This window comes from Neovison vison, chromosome 1 (genome assembly GCF_020171115.1).
Source record: "Neovison vison isolate M4711 chromosome 1, ASM_NN_V1, whole genome shotgun sequence".
Lineage (NCBI taxonomy): Eukaryota > Metazoa > Chordata > Mammalia > Carnivora > Mustelidae > Neogale > Neogale vison.
In genome coordinates, this window is record NC_058091.1 from 10054007 (window position 1) to 10070642 (window position 16636).

At 42.1% G+C, this 16636-nt stretch overlaps 2 protein-coding genes across 2 annotated transcripts in view; both read left to right on the forward strand.

Moving 5' to 3' along the window:
• TMEM242 (transmembrane protein 242) overlaps positions 1–16636 on the forward strand; it is a 29249-nt gene that overhangs the window by 4677 nt on the left and 7936 nt on the right. Inside the window, exon 3 of the mRNA XM_044243262.1 lies at positions 1594–1731. Coding sequence (XP_044099197.1) covers positions 1594–1731 — 138 coding nt within the window. The remainder of the gene's footprint in view (positions 1–1593; positions 1732–16636) is intronic.
• On the forward strand, positions 1677–16592 carry LOC122902968 (L-lactate dehydrogenase A-like 6A). Its single transcript, XM_044243248.1, has 2 exons — positions 1677–1731; positions 15074–16592. Exon 2 carries the CDS (start codon positions 15083–15085, stop codon positions 16208–16210), a length of 1128 nt encoding a protein of 375 aa, XP_044099183.1. The 5' UTR covers positions 1677–1731; positions 15074–15082; the 3' UTR covers positions 16211–16592.

A 16636-nucleotide genomic window follows, 5' to 3' on the forward strand; every position in this document is an offset into this window, starting at 1 on the left:
TCACACTAGTGGAAAGGGAGTAGTAAATGCTGGACAAACGAACATTGATTTTTCTTTGTCCTTTACTGAATAAACAAAGGAAGGTGTAAGCTAAGGTGCCTTTTAAAAACACATGCACATACATAATACATAGGTAATTTCTGTCCTTCCCAAGGAAATAAGGAATTTTTAACTTAAGTTTCTAAAATAAAATTTAGGCACTTAAATTGACCCTCTTTTAATAATATTTGGTTAATGGTATTGCTTCTGGATGAAAATTCAGGCTCGTTAGAAGTTAGTGAATTTATATGAGATCTGTGGTGAACTGATGTGAAATGAACTGGTCTGAAATTACAGCAACATGAGAAAAGGGAGAGAAGAGTGTTGTTTTGATCACAGAAAATAAAGAAACATCTCTTGAAAATCTGGTTGGGTCTCATGTATATTACAAACAAGTGGTAAGTCAGCAAATACTGAGTATCTTCTGGGTCAGGGCACAGTATGAGACCTGAAGATACAGGTAAGCCCAGCTTTTCTATGTGCCACCAATAACATTCGTAACCACAGCACGTGATACATACCCTGATTATTCAGTGGATTGAGCAATATAAAGGAAGTTGTTCTTAAGAAGAAGGGCTTTTTTCCCCCCAAGTAAATGGAAATTTGTTTCCAGAAGGAAGACCAAACATTACAAATTTGCCATCTTATTACATTAGCTGATCAGTTTGATGGCATTTTAATGAAGATGCCAGTGAACAGAACCCAGAGAGAACCTGACAGAATGTTTTAGGGCTTTTCTGGGATAATTAATAGGCAAAAAGAGCAAAGAAAAGTTTTGGAAAAAAATAATCAGTAACCAGTGCTTTCAGTGATGGGATGGTTATATGCTTTTGGATCGCATTCTTAGTCTTCTCTGTCAAGTTCGTGTGCTGTAGGCTGAAAGTTGTTCAGTTATTATGGTTATAGATTTTTTTACCGTAATAAGAGGCCTTAAAACCCAAAAGGAGAGTCATTGTTTATTTCCTACTTTGTCATGACTAGCTGCCACAGTTGGGTTTCTACTGTGTGCCACACATTTTGCATATCCATTTACAAGTCACACACAAAAATAGACTCAAAATGGACGAAAGACCTCAGTGTGAGAAAGTCTTCACAGTGACTTCTATTAGTTCACCTCTTTGAGGAACCTCTCCTTAAATCTTCCTCTAATTGCAGCAGTAAATCATGTACCCTCCTCTGGGACCGTGGTGCCCTGGGTATAGTTCTTTCGTTGCACATTCTATTGAGATCACAGTTAACTTTTATGTGTCTGTGTCCACCCCCCATCCCCCGCACCAGTGACCGAAATTTTTAGAAAGAAGTTATTCTATTTGTCTTTTTCTCTCTAGTACCCAGCCGCAGCTCCTGGCAATGCCCTGCCTACTCAAATATCCGTCAGTCAGAGGAGTTGTGACCTAAGTCTTATAGTTATTAAGTAACAAAGCTGCTTTTTGAACTTGGGTTCGTCTGGCATCCCAAAATTACGGTGACATTCCGAGAGTCGTGAGTGTCAAAGATTCCCGAAATAATTATACTTTCTGAACTGATGCTTTTTCCTTTCTTTCTCCATTGCAGGGGAGTATGGCCACAGCCGCCTTACCAGAGAGCGGGTCTTCCCTGGCCTTGCGAGCCCTGGGCTGGGGCTCACTTTACGCGTGGTGTGGGGTTGGTGTGATCAGCTTCGCAGTCTGGAAAGCTTTAGGAGTTCACAGTGTAAGTAACTACAGTCCTGTAATTGCTGTCTGAATGTTTATTCTACTTTCTGTGACTAACTATGCCTGATTTCCAAGAAGTGTGTGTGTGTGTGTGTGTGCGCGCGCACGCGCACGTGCACGGGCACGCACACGTGTGTGTAACTTACACCCCAGGCTAAACAGCTCCATACTGGGAATGATTGGCTTTTTTTAAACTACTGGTAGGAAGTTCTGTGGACCAGGCCGTGTGTGACAGGTGAGAACTGACGGTGGTTTGGTGTAGGTGGCAGCAAGGGAGTTGAAGAGAAGAGGTTCTGGGTATATTTTGAAGGTAGAGTCAACTAGGACTTGTTTCACGTCGAATGTGAGAGGTAAGAGAAAAAATGAAGTCAAGGATCTCCAAGGCTTTTGGCCTAAGCAGCTGGAAGATGGATGGGGGGACAGCGTGAGAGGAGCAGATGTTCGGGGATAACGTCGGAAGCTCCATCACTCACAGGGCCTGTGCGTTTGAAATAATCCGTTAGATAGCAAAGTGGAGAGTCAAGCAAGCAGTTAGATATAGAAGTTTGGAGTTCAGAGGAGAGGTACAAGGTCAAAATGTAAGTTTGAGAGTCTTCAGTATGTGGATAGTAGTCAAAGCCAGGAGACTAGATGAGCTCACCAAGGCATTGAACAGAGAGAGAAAAGAGGTCCGAGGAAAGAGCTCTGGGCACTCCCAAGGTTTAGAGGTTGGGAAATATGGAGGAAATTAGCAAAGGAGAAAACCCGGGAGAACAGTGACTTGGACGCCAGGTGAAGAAGGTGTATAGTGGCGTGAAATCATGTAAGATGTATGGCGGTCCTTGGTGGGTAAAGCCTGGGTGGAGTGGGTCTGAAAGAAGGGAGAAGAGAGATTGTCTGTATAGACACGTCTTAAATTCTGCTTTACGGGTAAAGAAAGAGATGGGGTCGTAGCTGGAAGGGGGACTGAGATCAAGAGAGGCATTTTTTGTTTTTTGTTTTAAGTTGGGAGAATTGACAGCATGTGAGTATGCTGACGGGAGCGATTCCGTAAAGGGGGAGAAATTGCAAGGGAGCGGGAGTGCTAAGTAATAATATTACTATAGGCATTACCGAAGTTTTCCCATTTGGTTTAATCATAACTGAACGTAGGCATTATTGTACGTTTTACTCAGAGTATACTGATGGATAGACAGATAGATGCTGCTTTTCTTTTAGTCCGACTAACCTTTATTTTTTTTTTTTTAAAGATTTTATTTATTTATTTGACAGAGAGAGATTAGAAGTAGGCAGAGAGGCAGGTAGAGAGAGAAGGAGGAGGAAGCAGGCTCCCCGCTGAGCAGAGAGCCCGATGTGGGACTCGATCCCAGGACCCCGAGATCATGACCCGAGCCGAAGGCAGTGGCTTAACCCACTGAGCCACCCACTAACCTTTATTTTTAAAGTAACTTTGCTGGCTAGTAATTGTTTAAGTTGTGTTTACACGGAAAAGTTAGAAAACCAATGACTGAATATATGGGATGATTTTTGTTGTCAACCTCAGTTTTGCTTTTGACCAGTATAAAGTCTCTCCTTCCATTGCAGGCATTGTACCAGACATTTTGGACATAGCGGGTTATTTAATCTTTACAGTAACTATGAAGCAGATAGTAATATCCCCCATTTTATAAGTGAGGAAATTGGGACTCAGAGAGGTTAAGTCACTTGTCCAAGATCACACAGCTTATAACTGACAGAGTCAAGATTTGGATCCAAGTCTGATAGTCTTTAGAACCTAGTTTTTTTTCCGATGTTACCTCCCCTAGCTAAGGTAGGAAAATAGAGATGTAGTTGAAAGGGGCCAGAGTGAGGGGGAAGGAGTAAATTTGGTTTTAATTGTGCTGTGATCTACACATTCTTGATGACTTCACTGGTTTTCCTAGGTATCTTCAATGTGGGCCTCATCTCCCGGCTTTCTAATTAATGTCAGTTAGGTATAGGACTGGGCCATTCTTTCCTCATAAAAGAGAAGGCCTCCTTTTAGCCTTCATCTGCAGTAGAAAAATGCTTAGGGTATAATGGTAAAGCAGGATTCATTTGTATATATAATATGAGAGCAGTTACTTGAAAACAAGTGGAAAAAACTGGGGGGAAATATGTGCAGTAGAAATGTGTGGATGAGTTATGGGTGTGGGAGTCGATTTTTTATTTCACTTTTCTGTATGTCCCTTAAATATGTATTACTTTAACAGTAATACTTCCATTTAAATTTTTATTAATTTATGCTAGAAATAAAACACAGCTGCTTAGAAGTTCACAGAACTTCTTTGACCATGTGTGAAATATACTTGAGGGCATGAGATACTTAATAGTAAGTTTATTAAGCTTGTAGTTTCTATAAAAATGATGGTCTTTTAGCATTTTAAAGTGAGTTGATGGAATTGTCAGGGGATGTTTCCAGAACTTAGTAATGTGGGTCATAAGCTGAATAATAAAGTTTTAAGATATTTTAAAATATAAATAACCTTTGAACGAGAAGAGTCATAATGAATCCATCCAAACTTTCATAGGCCAACAAAGTTAAGATATTTAGATTAAGTTATATGCTCAAGAACTTGGGCTTTATGGGCTATCTGGTGCTATTCTAGTTTCTAGAATGTGAACTTCTTTGTTTTATGGCAACTGTAGGAGGATTATGGCCTAAAGAAGATGGTTGGGCAAGAAAAATTGTTTTCTGATTGGCACTGCTGAATACAAGGACACTTGGAATCTTTTTATATCTTCATGTCTTTAAAACGTGAGAATACGAGTGTACTATCCCCCTACCTATAGGCCATTAGGAATATCAGATTGCTATCCATATCTGAGAAGTCTCACACAAAAATGAACCACTGATAGTTTTTCAAGGGCACACCTTTTAAAAAGCAGTAGTGTTTATGAATTTGTTCATTCAAAAGACATTTGTGGGTCTACCCTGAGCCAGGCACTGTGCCAAGACAGGGCTCCCAGCAGACCATTACTGTGGAAGTCTTCGGTTTTAAGACTCTCTAAGCAAATTCTTATTATATGACCCACTCTGCGTCTTGCGGACAGCAGTACTACATTTCAGTTCTCAGAGATTTTGGAGGATAATTGTGAGATTGCCCCAACTCCTGAGAACTGTTACCTTTCCATGACTAAAGAAAACAAATCTTAGAAAATGCTGGACAGAAATGGTCCAGATCTATGCACTCAATAAATAGTTGATATGATTATTCTGGGTAAATTAGGTAAATCAGAATCAGTCCCTTTGTCAAATAATTGATGGTTGGTAGCAACCTTGAATCCTATTAAATCGTTATAAACCCAGTTCAAAAAAAAGAAGGGTGCCATCTACTGGCTGAAGGAGAGCAGTGCACATTCCCTATTTTAATTCACAGCTACATCTGCTGGTCTAAACCAGGACATGCTGAAATGCTAGAAGCTAAGCTCTTCAGTTTCTTAGAAATATTTTGGATTTACACTTAGTTTATTCGTAGTTGTTATGGAATTTATTTCACATAGAAAATGTATAATACATCAGATATAAGTTTATATTTTACTCAATAGTGTTATCAATTAATTAGAGATTCTAACAAAAGCAGAGGTAGTGGAGGCTATCTTGTCAGCGGACTGAAGCTAGTAGGTGCGTCCAGGATTTAAGGTGGGAGCCTCCCTCCCTCCATGTCTGAGCCAGTCCAGATTCAGTCTGGGATCCTCTCACCAGTTCTGGCCATGAACAGCATCGTGGGCCAGCAAGCAAGGCCTCATTGCTCAGTATAGATTCATCCATTACTTTGAATTACAGTATTTTATCATCTGATTATGATTGAGGCAGCATTCACTTTTTAACAGTAACTTAATTGTTGAAACAATGAACATTTACTGTGGGTCTGTGGTCTCCTAATGCACCCAGTGATCCCAAAGGATCCCAAAGGATCCTGGGAGGCTGCCATGTTCAGGCCACGTTCACCCTGTGGCAGTATGATTAGATGCTTTTTATTATTTTAAGTTTAGAGTAGTTGAAATAAATGCTTGTCAGTGAGTAAATAAGGATGTCTCAAGATAGCAACTAGTAATTCCCCAGTTATCAAAAGAAGCAAGCCAGGGCGCCTGGGTGGCTCAGTGGGTGAACTGCCTGCCTTCGGCTCAGGTCATGATCCCAGGGTCCTGGGATGGAGCCCCGTGTTGGGCTCTCTGCTCAGCCAGGAGCCTGCTTCTCCCTCTCCCTCATTCCCTCCCCACTGCTTGTACATGCGCGCTCTCTCTCTTTCACTCTGTCTCACACTCTCTCAAATAAATAAAAAAACTTAAAAACACCATGCCACTTAAAATTATTCACCTGTGACTCAAGCACAAAGACTTCACTTTTGTACCTTTTCTTATTTATATTAAGTATTGATACTTGAAAGGATTTCTGAAAAGATTGAGCATAATTACGATTTGACTATTTTGCCTTCTTTTCCCCTCCCCTTAGAAGGAAAAATGTTGGATGTATAAATAATACCTGATTGATACGACTGGGAAATCTAGGGCTTTTTTTGCCTGGACTCTTCTCTTCTCTTCCAACATTTTTGGACGTGAAGCTGTCTCAGTACCTATCGGAATTACCACTGCTAGCATTTACTGTGCCTTGTAGTTAATATATTCATGATACCTGGTGTAGTTAGATTCACAGATAATTTACAGTTGTTGCCCTCAGAGGAGCAAAAATCTCAATAGTAATAAAGCCACAAATGAAAACATTTTTAGTTATTGTGAAATACATTAAATCATCCAGAGACTTAAATTTAAAAATTAACTTGTAAATAAAGGAAATTTTTTGTTTAGTTTGTCTTTTACCAGGTAATAAGAAGTATTTGTTTTTATTTACATATATTGCTTATTTTTAAAGAAAAACATGTTTAGGACCTATCTTTTTTAAAACAAAGATATCTTATGTTTATTTTGTGTTTTATATTGTGTTTATTTTATAAAATTATGTACCCATTTTAAAAAAAAAGGGTAGAAAAGTACAAAAAGGGAAACAAAAATCACCAGAAATCCTATTTAGTTGTAATCACTTATTACAATAAAAACATCCCTTCAGACTTTCTGTATGTCTGTGAATATAATTGTATGTAAGTGTTTACTATTCTATTTTAGAGCCTTTTCTCACTGAATAGCCACAAGAACATCTTTGCATAATAGACTGTGTAAATCTCCATCACTTTTAATGGCTGCCTGGTGTTCCATTATATTATAATTTACATAATCAGTCTCCTGCCAATAGCACTTACATTGTAATTTTTCACTATTAAACACCAGAGTGAACCTCTGTAGGTGTGCATCTTTTTATACTTTTCTCAGTCAGGAAATTTGTCCTAAAGACAACTGATGTTATTGTTGAATCCAGGGGCATTTAAAAATGTTTTTGATGTCCAAAGTACAAAGTTGATACATTTAGAAGATACTGACAGTGCATACAGGTTTCCTAGCTCCCTTGCCATTAGTGGCTTCTATTAACTTTGAAATGATTGCCAATCTGATAAATGGAAAATAATCTCTTTCTTCCTTTACTGTTTCTCTCCAAAGTCCCGCTGCTCTGAAGGCTTTTATGCAAATAATCTGTGATTGAAGTCTTACACATCTCTCCAGCCCCCATATTTCCTCCTGATCATCAGATATAGCTTACTTCTTTCTCAAGAGCCCAGGCTTCCTTTTCCTTAAAATCAAAAAGTAAAACATGTCTTAATTATTTCTCCAGAAATTGGCATCGGTCTTTCCTATTCTAAAAGATTCTTTAAGAGAGGTAATAATATCTTTCTTCTAGGACAATATTGGATTCATTCTAATAAAATGTATTTTCTCCAGCTCTTTTTGGTAGCTGCTGCTAAGTATACTTTTTAATGTTAATTTTTATGCTCATTTCTTAATGACCTTATGACCAGCTTTGAGGGCTTTTGCTAATTACAGTAAAATCTCTTTCTTTTTACTTTTTGCTGATTTCAGTATCTGGTAGATCTTAGATTAAATATGTTTATTCTGAACCATTTTTAAGTTATTTGTCTCAAATGAAGCAACATTGTAGGTGAATGCTAGGACCACATATATAAATAAAACTATGAAAAAGCTTAGAGGTTTTTAATATCTAAGATATTTAAGAAGGAAATAGACTGTATGATTTGTACTTTGCTTTGGTTCCGGTCAGAGGTTAAAAACAAATCCATTTCCTGGCAAATTGTTTAATGGTAACCACTTCTGAGGGATCTGCAGGGGAAGTCAGAGGAGTGACTAAAATATGTCCCTTCTGCATCCTTGCCTAATCTAATTTGAGAGCTTCCAAACATCTCTACCAGCTTCTGTCCCCAGGAAGCAAACTTCAGTTCCTGACTCTGATTACCATAACATCAGCACACCCAGCTTCACTTCCACTTCCTGATGGATCTTCCTAGAATGCCTAGAACAGAGTCCTCATGATCTCACACAGGTAGTTCTGTCTGTCAAGCTGAGGGCCTTCAAACAACGTAAGCACTGAGGAATATATTCCTGGAATCATTTTTAAATTAATTGGAAGTGGCACTGTGCATCACTTAGATTTAGGTCTGAGGTGACAAGAACATCTCTACAACCCTTATTTCCCACTCACTGCAGCTCTAATGGGCTTGGCATCCGGTGGTAAGAGGCACTCGATGTAATGTGGAAAGGAATTTGGTGACAGAGAGAGCGAATCACAGGCACTTGCTCAGTTTAAAATGGGAGATAATGACCAATGTCGTATTTTGTTTTCTGAGGTGGGTTGTTTTTTTTTTCCCCCTAAGCCAAGGGAGCAGGAAAAGAAGAAAAGAAAAAAAAAAAAAACCCCACAGCTTTTTTTATTGGCATATTGCCAAAATACCTCTTCTAAAAACCCACCAGTTTCCTTTTATAAGTAAAATAGGACCCAAGCATTTTATGAAGTGGGAATGTGCAACAATTATTAGAAAAGATAAGCTCTGCCATAAAAGCCTTCTTGTTCCAAAGCCTGACACAAATCAGGCTTAATCACCTCAGGAATGTTCCTGGCCTTCTCCCACTGGAGGAAAAATATCCTTGATTTCATTTGGGTTTTCTTTTTCTTTGTCCTTATTTCAATATGGAGCATAGAAAATTGGACTCAGATGAGCAGATCTCTCTAAAGAAGGCACAGTGGAACGAAGACCCAATAGCCTATGCTTCCCCCTACGCGTTGTTTTAAAAGGTACCTATTATTGGTTGGTCACTTAGAAATACCTAGGAATCTATAAAACATTTTTCTATGTATATGTTGATATATTTATATAGATTATTTTTTGTTTCCCAGTGTATCTGATAATGAAGTGGTCTCTCAAATTGAATTCTCCTGACCGAAATGATTTTAAGAAGAAATCTTTTTTTTAATGTGCTGTGTATCTTTCCACAGTGTAGACTGTGCTGAACATAATTTCTATAATTTTTGATGAACCAAATCTATATATCGGATATATATCAGTTATTGTTTGTTTCTTGTGCTAATGGATACTGGCCTTTTATAGTTCTTCATTCTTTTTGTAATTTTTCTCAATCCTAGTTTGGCTCTTATTTTTTCCTTCCCACTATTCCATTTCCTTTGAAATGCTGCTGCCTTATTTTATACATTTTATGCTAGGTTCCTTGCTTTGCCTTTAAATTTGCTGCTCCGAGGGTCCCTCTGCTCTAGCTTCATCCACACACAGAAGGCTGCCAGGTCTGCGTCTCTAGTCGACTTCTGAGCTCCTTGCTCATGGACCCACTTGCTGGACACCGATGCTTGGGTGTCCTGCAGGTCTCACGTGTGTTCCCACATGAATGTTATTTACTGCCCTGCCCCCGTCCCCACGCAGCATCCTACTCCTGGGTCACTCACGGTGAGTGGCCGTGTCATCCGTAGAGCCGCGCGGAGGGAAAAGCTGGATTCTCACCACAACCACACTCTTTCTCACCCCTGTATCTAATCACTCAGCATGTCTTGCTTCTCCCACACTCCCCCTGCCCTTGTCCCTGCCCCAAGATGGTCACGACGGACCTCTGTTCTCCCTGCCTCCCACCCGGTCTCTCCATAGTCCTTTCTCCACACTGCGAGAGGGCTCTGGCCTTCATCTTCCCGAGTTCATCCTGCATCTGTACCACTCACTCTGCCTTTCTTCATGTCACCGTGGGCGAGGTGTCCGTGCCGCGGGCATAGGTCCGTCACGTCCATCTGTCGGAGGACCTTGCTCCCAGGATTACCCCAGCCTTTGCTGATTGTCAGTCCCCCGCTGCTGTGTGTGCAGACGTGTTCCAGCTCCTCCCGCCTCTGCAGATTCTCTCTTGATGTTCCCCATCTTTCTCCAACTACTGCTTTGGTCCGTCAGCCCCCAGCTGTGGTCCTCGGCATCTGAGCACAGTGTGCGCAGTCGGCCGTCGGGTTTGCCCTGCACGTGCCTGTTGCGCATCAGCAGTGGTGTGGCCCAGAGGCACGCAGCAACCTGGGTCTCACTCAGAGCTCTCGGTCTCCTCACCGGCTCCCGTCGCTCCCGTGCGGGCTGCGTCCCTCCCGTGCCCCCAGCTGCCCAAGCCCGGAACCCAGCAGAGACTCACCCTCTCGGCTTCTCTCATTTCCCTTCATTCCCTTCATGTCATCCACGGGCAAGTCCTGCTTGTTGGCTGTGCTGCCAGACACGGCCTGGCCCCTTTCATCTCTCGCCATTGCATTCACCTTTTGCCTCGCAGAGTTTTCCGGCCTCTTCTTTACTCCCCCCCCCCCCAACTCTCCCTCCACACAGCAGCTGGAGAGATTTGTAAAGTGTCAGATGACGTCACTCTGAACAACGCTTCAGAGGCTCCCTGTGAAGAAGTCTCGTGGCATGTAGCCCCACGTGCCAGCCGGCCTCCTCTTGGACCCCCAAGTCACCCCTCCCACCCGCGGACACCCCCCGGCCCCCCACCGCACACCAGCCTTCCTCCTGAGGGCCCCTCCTCCTGCTGGGCCAGGAGACTCCTTGCCCAGGTGCTGGCCTGGCGGCTCTGTGTTGGCTTGTAGAGTTTCAACCCTGTTTGCGTTCGTCTCCCCTGAGAAGCTTCCCCAGACCATCAGTCCCTCTCTGATAGCATCCTGTTTTCTTCTTTTCACAGCACTGTTGCAAAATGAAGTTCTATTGACCATTTACTTGTCTTCTATGTCCTCACAGAAAGAATATAAATTTTAAGAGGATAGAGACCTCATTTGTCTTGTTCACTGTTGTAACCTCAGCACCTGATAGAGTACCTAGCATGGAGAAGGTGTCCAGGAGACATCTGTTGGATGAAATCTGATCACTGTTTCTGCCATTTCAATGGCCCACTCTTCCCTGGAGAATAAAATCCAAGTTCCTTGAAATGGTTTGGTTGCTCTCTGGTCTTGCTCCTACTCATTTTTAACCCACTGGTTCTTAATGGGGGCATTTTGACTTCCCCTCCCCACAGAAGAAAGATACTTGGCAATATCCACAGACAGTTCTGGTTATCATGACTGTAGGGGTGCTCTGGCATTCCATGGATAGAGGCCAGGGGTGCAGCTCGGTGGCCTGCACTGCACGGGACTGGCCCCAGAAAAGGGATCTGATGCAAATGTCCACAACGCATCGCTCAAGACTCTGGCTGGTTCTCTCTTTATTGCACTCAGAGTTCTAGCCTTGCTGAAAGGCCATGTCCTTCTAGCCTCTGAGCCTTGACCTTGCTAATGTCGCCACTGAACATTCCTTCCTCTCCTCTGTTTCTGCTGCTGACTCTGTTCTTCGCCTAGATGGGGTCTTGAGGCAAATAAGGAGTTCATCTATTCTGGCAGTTTTGAGACTGTAAAAAATAACTTAAGTTTCCACCTTTAGGTGGAATTTAAGTTTTAGGTAAATTTAAGTTTTTACCTAAATTGAAGGTAACTTCCATGTACAAACATATTCTTCATGTCATTTTTTTTAAGATGAATAGAACTGCTATCGGGCACTACAGTATTATTTCTATTAATCCAACCACAGAGAATAATTGCAGTGAATTAATAAAAACACATCTATTTAGAGCCTAAATCCATAAAATTAAGCTTTGTCAGTTTTTAGCTACAAATTGGGATATTTAAACACCTATCAGTGAATTTTAGTTTCTTTGTTTTTCGTGATTTGTGCTCCGTTAAAATATTTCACTTTTGAAAGATAAATGCCTGTGGCTCTTCTAAGTGCATCAAAAATTATGTGTCGATAATGCCCTTAAAGAACACAATTGAGATTTGGATTCTTTATTAGATGACCTTGTCAATTCCTGTTAACGATATTTGAATACCATCAATGCAAGTTGATTGCAGTGTTTTGACTTGACGTCAAGTCTGCCCTTGTTTTATTAGGAGACAAAGCTTTGTGGCCCTACTTTTGTCCCTCCCCAGCATTCCCAGATCACCGACAAAGGAAAATGCTCTAAGGTGCTGGTATTTGTAAATATAGATTTTAGTATATGAGCAATAGAATCACAGCCCACTAATTTGTTTTAAAACTACAATTTGCAATTTATGATTTTTAAATCAGAAAGAAGATTTTTAAAATAATTATGTTTATATAATGCTCTACTTGCTGATAAGTGTGTAGCTTATAATATTAATTAATAGTGCTTTCATCGCAGCTTCTCTTTCTTTCTCATATCAAGGGTTTTGTGCAGTGGTTATTTTATAAAAGCTTTCCAAAGAATGAAACATTTTTTTACAGGATGAAAATATTCTCAGGATATTTACAGGATGAAAATGCTCATTGAGCATTTGTTTTACTGTGTGTCTAGTGCTGCAGAATTTCTTTTTTGTATGTTCTGACTTGGTAGGTATTGGCTTTGGCTTTGAAAATGGCTAAGAAATCTTTTAGTTTATCCATACCTTTGTCTGAATTGTATACATCAGCTTTGCTAAGAAACCCCAAACAGGTACCTACATATTTTACCTACCCCTTAATTTAAAACTTTGGCACCAGGTGGATTCTCCAGTTGTGCCTTTCTGTTTCTCTCACCTTTCAGCGCTGTGGCCTTACTTCACTGGGTTCTATACTCCTTTTCTACCATGAATATTTACTGAATTCATTTACCGAGCTCTGTTCTAAAGGATCGTGATATGCTCTAAATAAAAGGTGATCTCTTTGGAGTGACAAGTTCCTAAGTAATTACATTTAATAGTGTGTGATAAATTCCACAATGGAGAGAGGTACAAAAGACATTGGTGGCGTAGGATTCTTAAAAGTCACTTCTGCTTGGTTGATTGTAGAGACCAAGAGGGTGGAATATTTGAGCTGCACCCCTAGCTAGAAAAAGGGCAGGGGACCTGCGGGGAGAGTCTAGGCAAAAGGAAGAGAATGACTTACTTGGAACCACTGCTGGTCCGGAGGCTTGCTGGTCATCTTCATTTCTTGCTTTCTCCCTCCTAAGTGATGTCATCAAGCATAATCCTACCATCAGCTGTATAATGCTGTATTTTGAACAGATAATTTGAGTTAGGTTTTCCCATTCAAAAGGAATAAAGAGCCACTGAAGACAGGTCATTAGGGAGCTATCTGGCTGTATTTGGCTTTGCACATCTTTGAGTAGATCTAAATCTGCTCCGGAGGTCATGTACATCTCTTTGTCTGTCTTAGTTCTTCCCTTCTTACCTCAAGACTTACTGTAAATAAAAAGCTGCTTTGTTTGAGGTATTTTCATTTTGGAGAGTGTTATTTTCTCAAAATTGATTTAGTTGTGGCTGAGGGGAAAAACTGAAGAGGCAGCTGTCAGAGATTTTATTTCTGAAGAGCTTCAAACTCTAGAAAGAAAATTACTTTAGAAAGAAGTCATTTAGCTACGAGTCTTTATGTGCTTGAATTTCATCCTCAAGAACACTTATCTTGGAAAAATGACTTGACTGGTCAAAGGAATCATTATAGGAAGAAGGTGGGAACAGGCATCAGGTTAAAACATTTCAATTACGACTGGGATAAAAGAAACTATCAAAAGTTGGTCCTTTAAAAGGATCCCCCGAAGATGTTAGCCACCATTAAATAAAGATGATCATTTGAGCAATTCCAGTTTTCAGTTTGAGAAATGGTTACCATAAATCTGACCACTATAGTGGATGGAACTTACGTATGTGGTGCTCTCACCATTGTGTGTGTCATGGGGCTTGTGACCGCATACGTTCCACATGGGGTGTCTGGTCCCTGCTAGTGTGCTAAGTCACACCGAAACAGGATGGCAGGAACCCCATTAATAGCCACACTTTTCCTCCGCTCACCACCTCCTCTGAGTATTCCTGTCTGCATTTCCGTGGCAGAAAGAGTAAGAATAGCTTTCCCAGTCCTAAATATGAAATATTTAATAGAAGCCTTTCGACTCGAGAAGTCGTTTTTAATCAGGACTCGGAATCCCAGCCTTGCCTTTGGCCTGAGAAGGAAGTAACAGCGTCTCACGTGAGTTTTCGCGCCGGACTCCGCGCAGTCGGCCACTTCCCCTTGTTGTTGCTGCTGTGACTTCCCAGCAGTTGTGGGTCTTGGTCGTGGCTGTATGAAGGCAGTGGAACCTTTCCAAATAGAAAGTTCTCAAGTTGGGTACACCCTAAGTCAGGAGCCCCACCTCTCCTACAGACGCAGAGAAATGATGAAGGCAGCCATTTGGAGACAGCGCACACACCTTATTCGTCCCGGCAGGGATACACTTCAGAAAAGATAACCCTATTTTTATCTGTACTTCTTGGAATTTTTTTTACTTGGCATCTGTAGCAAAAATAGAAAATCAGTAATCCCGGGGATCTTGGTTGGCCCATTATTCACGTTAAAAATTGCAGAGACTTCGGGGACGCCTGGGTGGCTCAGTTGGTTAAGCAGCTGCCTTCGGCTCAGGTCGTGATCCCAGGGTCCTGGGGTCGAGTCCCATATCGGGTTCCTTGCTTGGCAGGGAGCCTGCTTCTCCCTCTGCCTCTGCCTGCCTCTCTGTCTGCCTATGCTCGCTTGCTCTCTCCCCCTCTGTCTCTGACAAATAAATAAATAAAATCTTTTAAAAAAAAAATTGCAGAGACTTCGTGTTTATAAAACTTTCACTTCAGATTTCATCTGCTAGAGAACTCCTTTTCCCACCCAGTCCAACGCAGAAATTTCCCCGGAGGCCCTGGCGATTCCCTGGGGCCCGGCCGCCTTGCGCAGCCGCGGTCGTGGGCCACGGGGCCCGCCGACGCCGCGGCCTTGCGCAGCCGCAGTAGTGGACTGCGGGGGCTCCTAACCGCCACGGGCTTGCGCAGCCGCAGTTGCAGGAGGAGGGCACGTTTAACAGTCACCTGCAGCTTTCCATCCCGCCTGGGAGTTTGTCTGGCGCTTCCCTCCTTTCTCCCTCCACTTCTCCAGTGAGTGGCCATGAGTCGGGCCGTGGGAGTCCTGCGGGCCGGCCGGAGAGTGGGCGCCGCGAGAGTGAATTGGCTGCGTCCCCGCCCGGCGGCGGGCCTCCCTCTCACGGGCGCTCGGGCCGTCCCCGCCGTGTGCAAGATGGCAACCGTCAGGTGCGAGCTTATCAAGAACGTCGCTTCCGAGGAGGCCGTGCCTCACAACAAGGTCTCCATCATCGGAACCGGATCGGTTGGCATGGCCTGTGCTATCAGCATCCTGTTAAGGGGCTTGACCGATGAACTTGCCCTTGTGGATGTGCATGAAGACAAACTGAAGGGGGAGACGATGGATCTTCAACATGGCAGCCCCTTCGTGAAAATGCCAACTGTTGTGTCCAGCAGAGATTACGTCGTCACTGCAAACTCCAGCCTCGTGATCATCACCGCAGGGGCGCGCCAGGAAAAAGGGGAAACACGGCTGAATTTAGTCCATCGAAATGTGGACATCTTTAAATTAATGATATCCAGTATTACCCAATATAGCCCTCGCTGCAAAATGATCGTTGTTTCCAACCCAGTGGATATACTAACTTACGTGACCTGGAAGTTGAGCGAATTTCCCCCAAACCGTGTTATTGGAAGTGGTTGTAGTCTGGACACGGCCCGTTTCCGTTTCTTGATTGGGCAGAAGCTCGGTATCCACGCTGAAAGCTGTCATGGGTGGGTCCTGGGAGAGCATGGAGACTCGAGTGTGCCTGTGTGGAGTGGAGTGAACGTCGCTGGTGTCCCTCTGAAGAACCTGAACTCAGCCATAGGAACTGATCAAGATCCTGAGCAGTGGAAGAATGTCCACAAAGATGTGGTCGCTAGTGCCTATGAGATTATTAGAATGAAAGATTATACTTCTTGGGCCATTGGCCTATCTGTAGCTGATTTAACAGAAAGTATTTTGAAGAATCTTAGAAGAGTGCATCCAGTTTCCACATTAGTTAAGGGTCTCTATGGAATAAATGAAGAAGTATTCCTCAGTGTTCCGTGTATCTTAGGAGAGAATGGTATTACAGACCTTATAAAGATAAAGCTGACCACAGAAGAAGAGGCTTCTCTGAAGAAGAGTGCAGAAACTCTTTGGGAAATTCAGAAGGAGCTCAAGCTTTAAAGTTGTTGGAAACTACCTTTCTGAAGTTACTGAAAAAACAGGGTTTTGTTTGTCAAAAAAAAAAATTTTTTTTATAAGCTTTAATTTCTACAAGTTGGAAACAGGAAAGAATTTCTACAAGTTGGAAACAGGAAAGGAAGTAGAGAGTTGCCCCCCAAGCTTTTTTTTTTAGCATCTAGATGTCAGGATGCTTTTTTCCCCCATAGTTCCTAAGTGACGGCATCGAAGGAAGTGTTTTTGTACCACAGATGTACCAGCACGTGCTATGTGTGTGTGTGTGTGTATTTGCTCTTTGGTCCAAAAAGGATTAGGATATAGGCATTTGTGTTATAGAAATGATAATTTTCATTAAGTACATGTTCTTTCATTCTGGATGGCTTACACTTACTATGTTTATTTACCACTTTTAAGATGTAACTTCCTTTA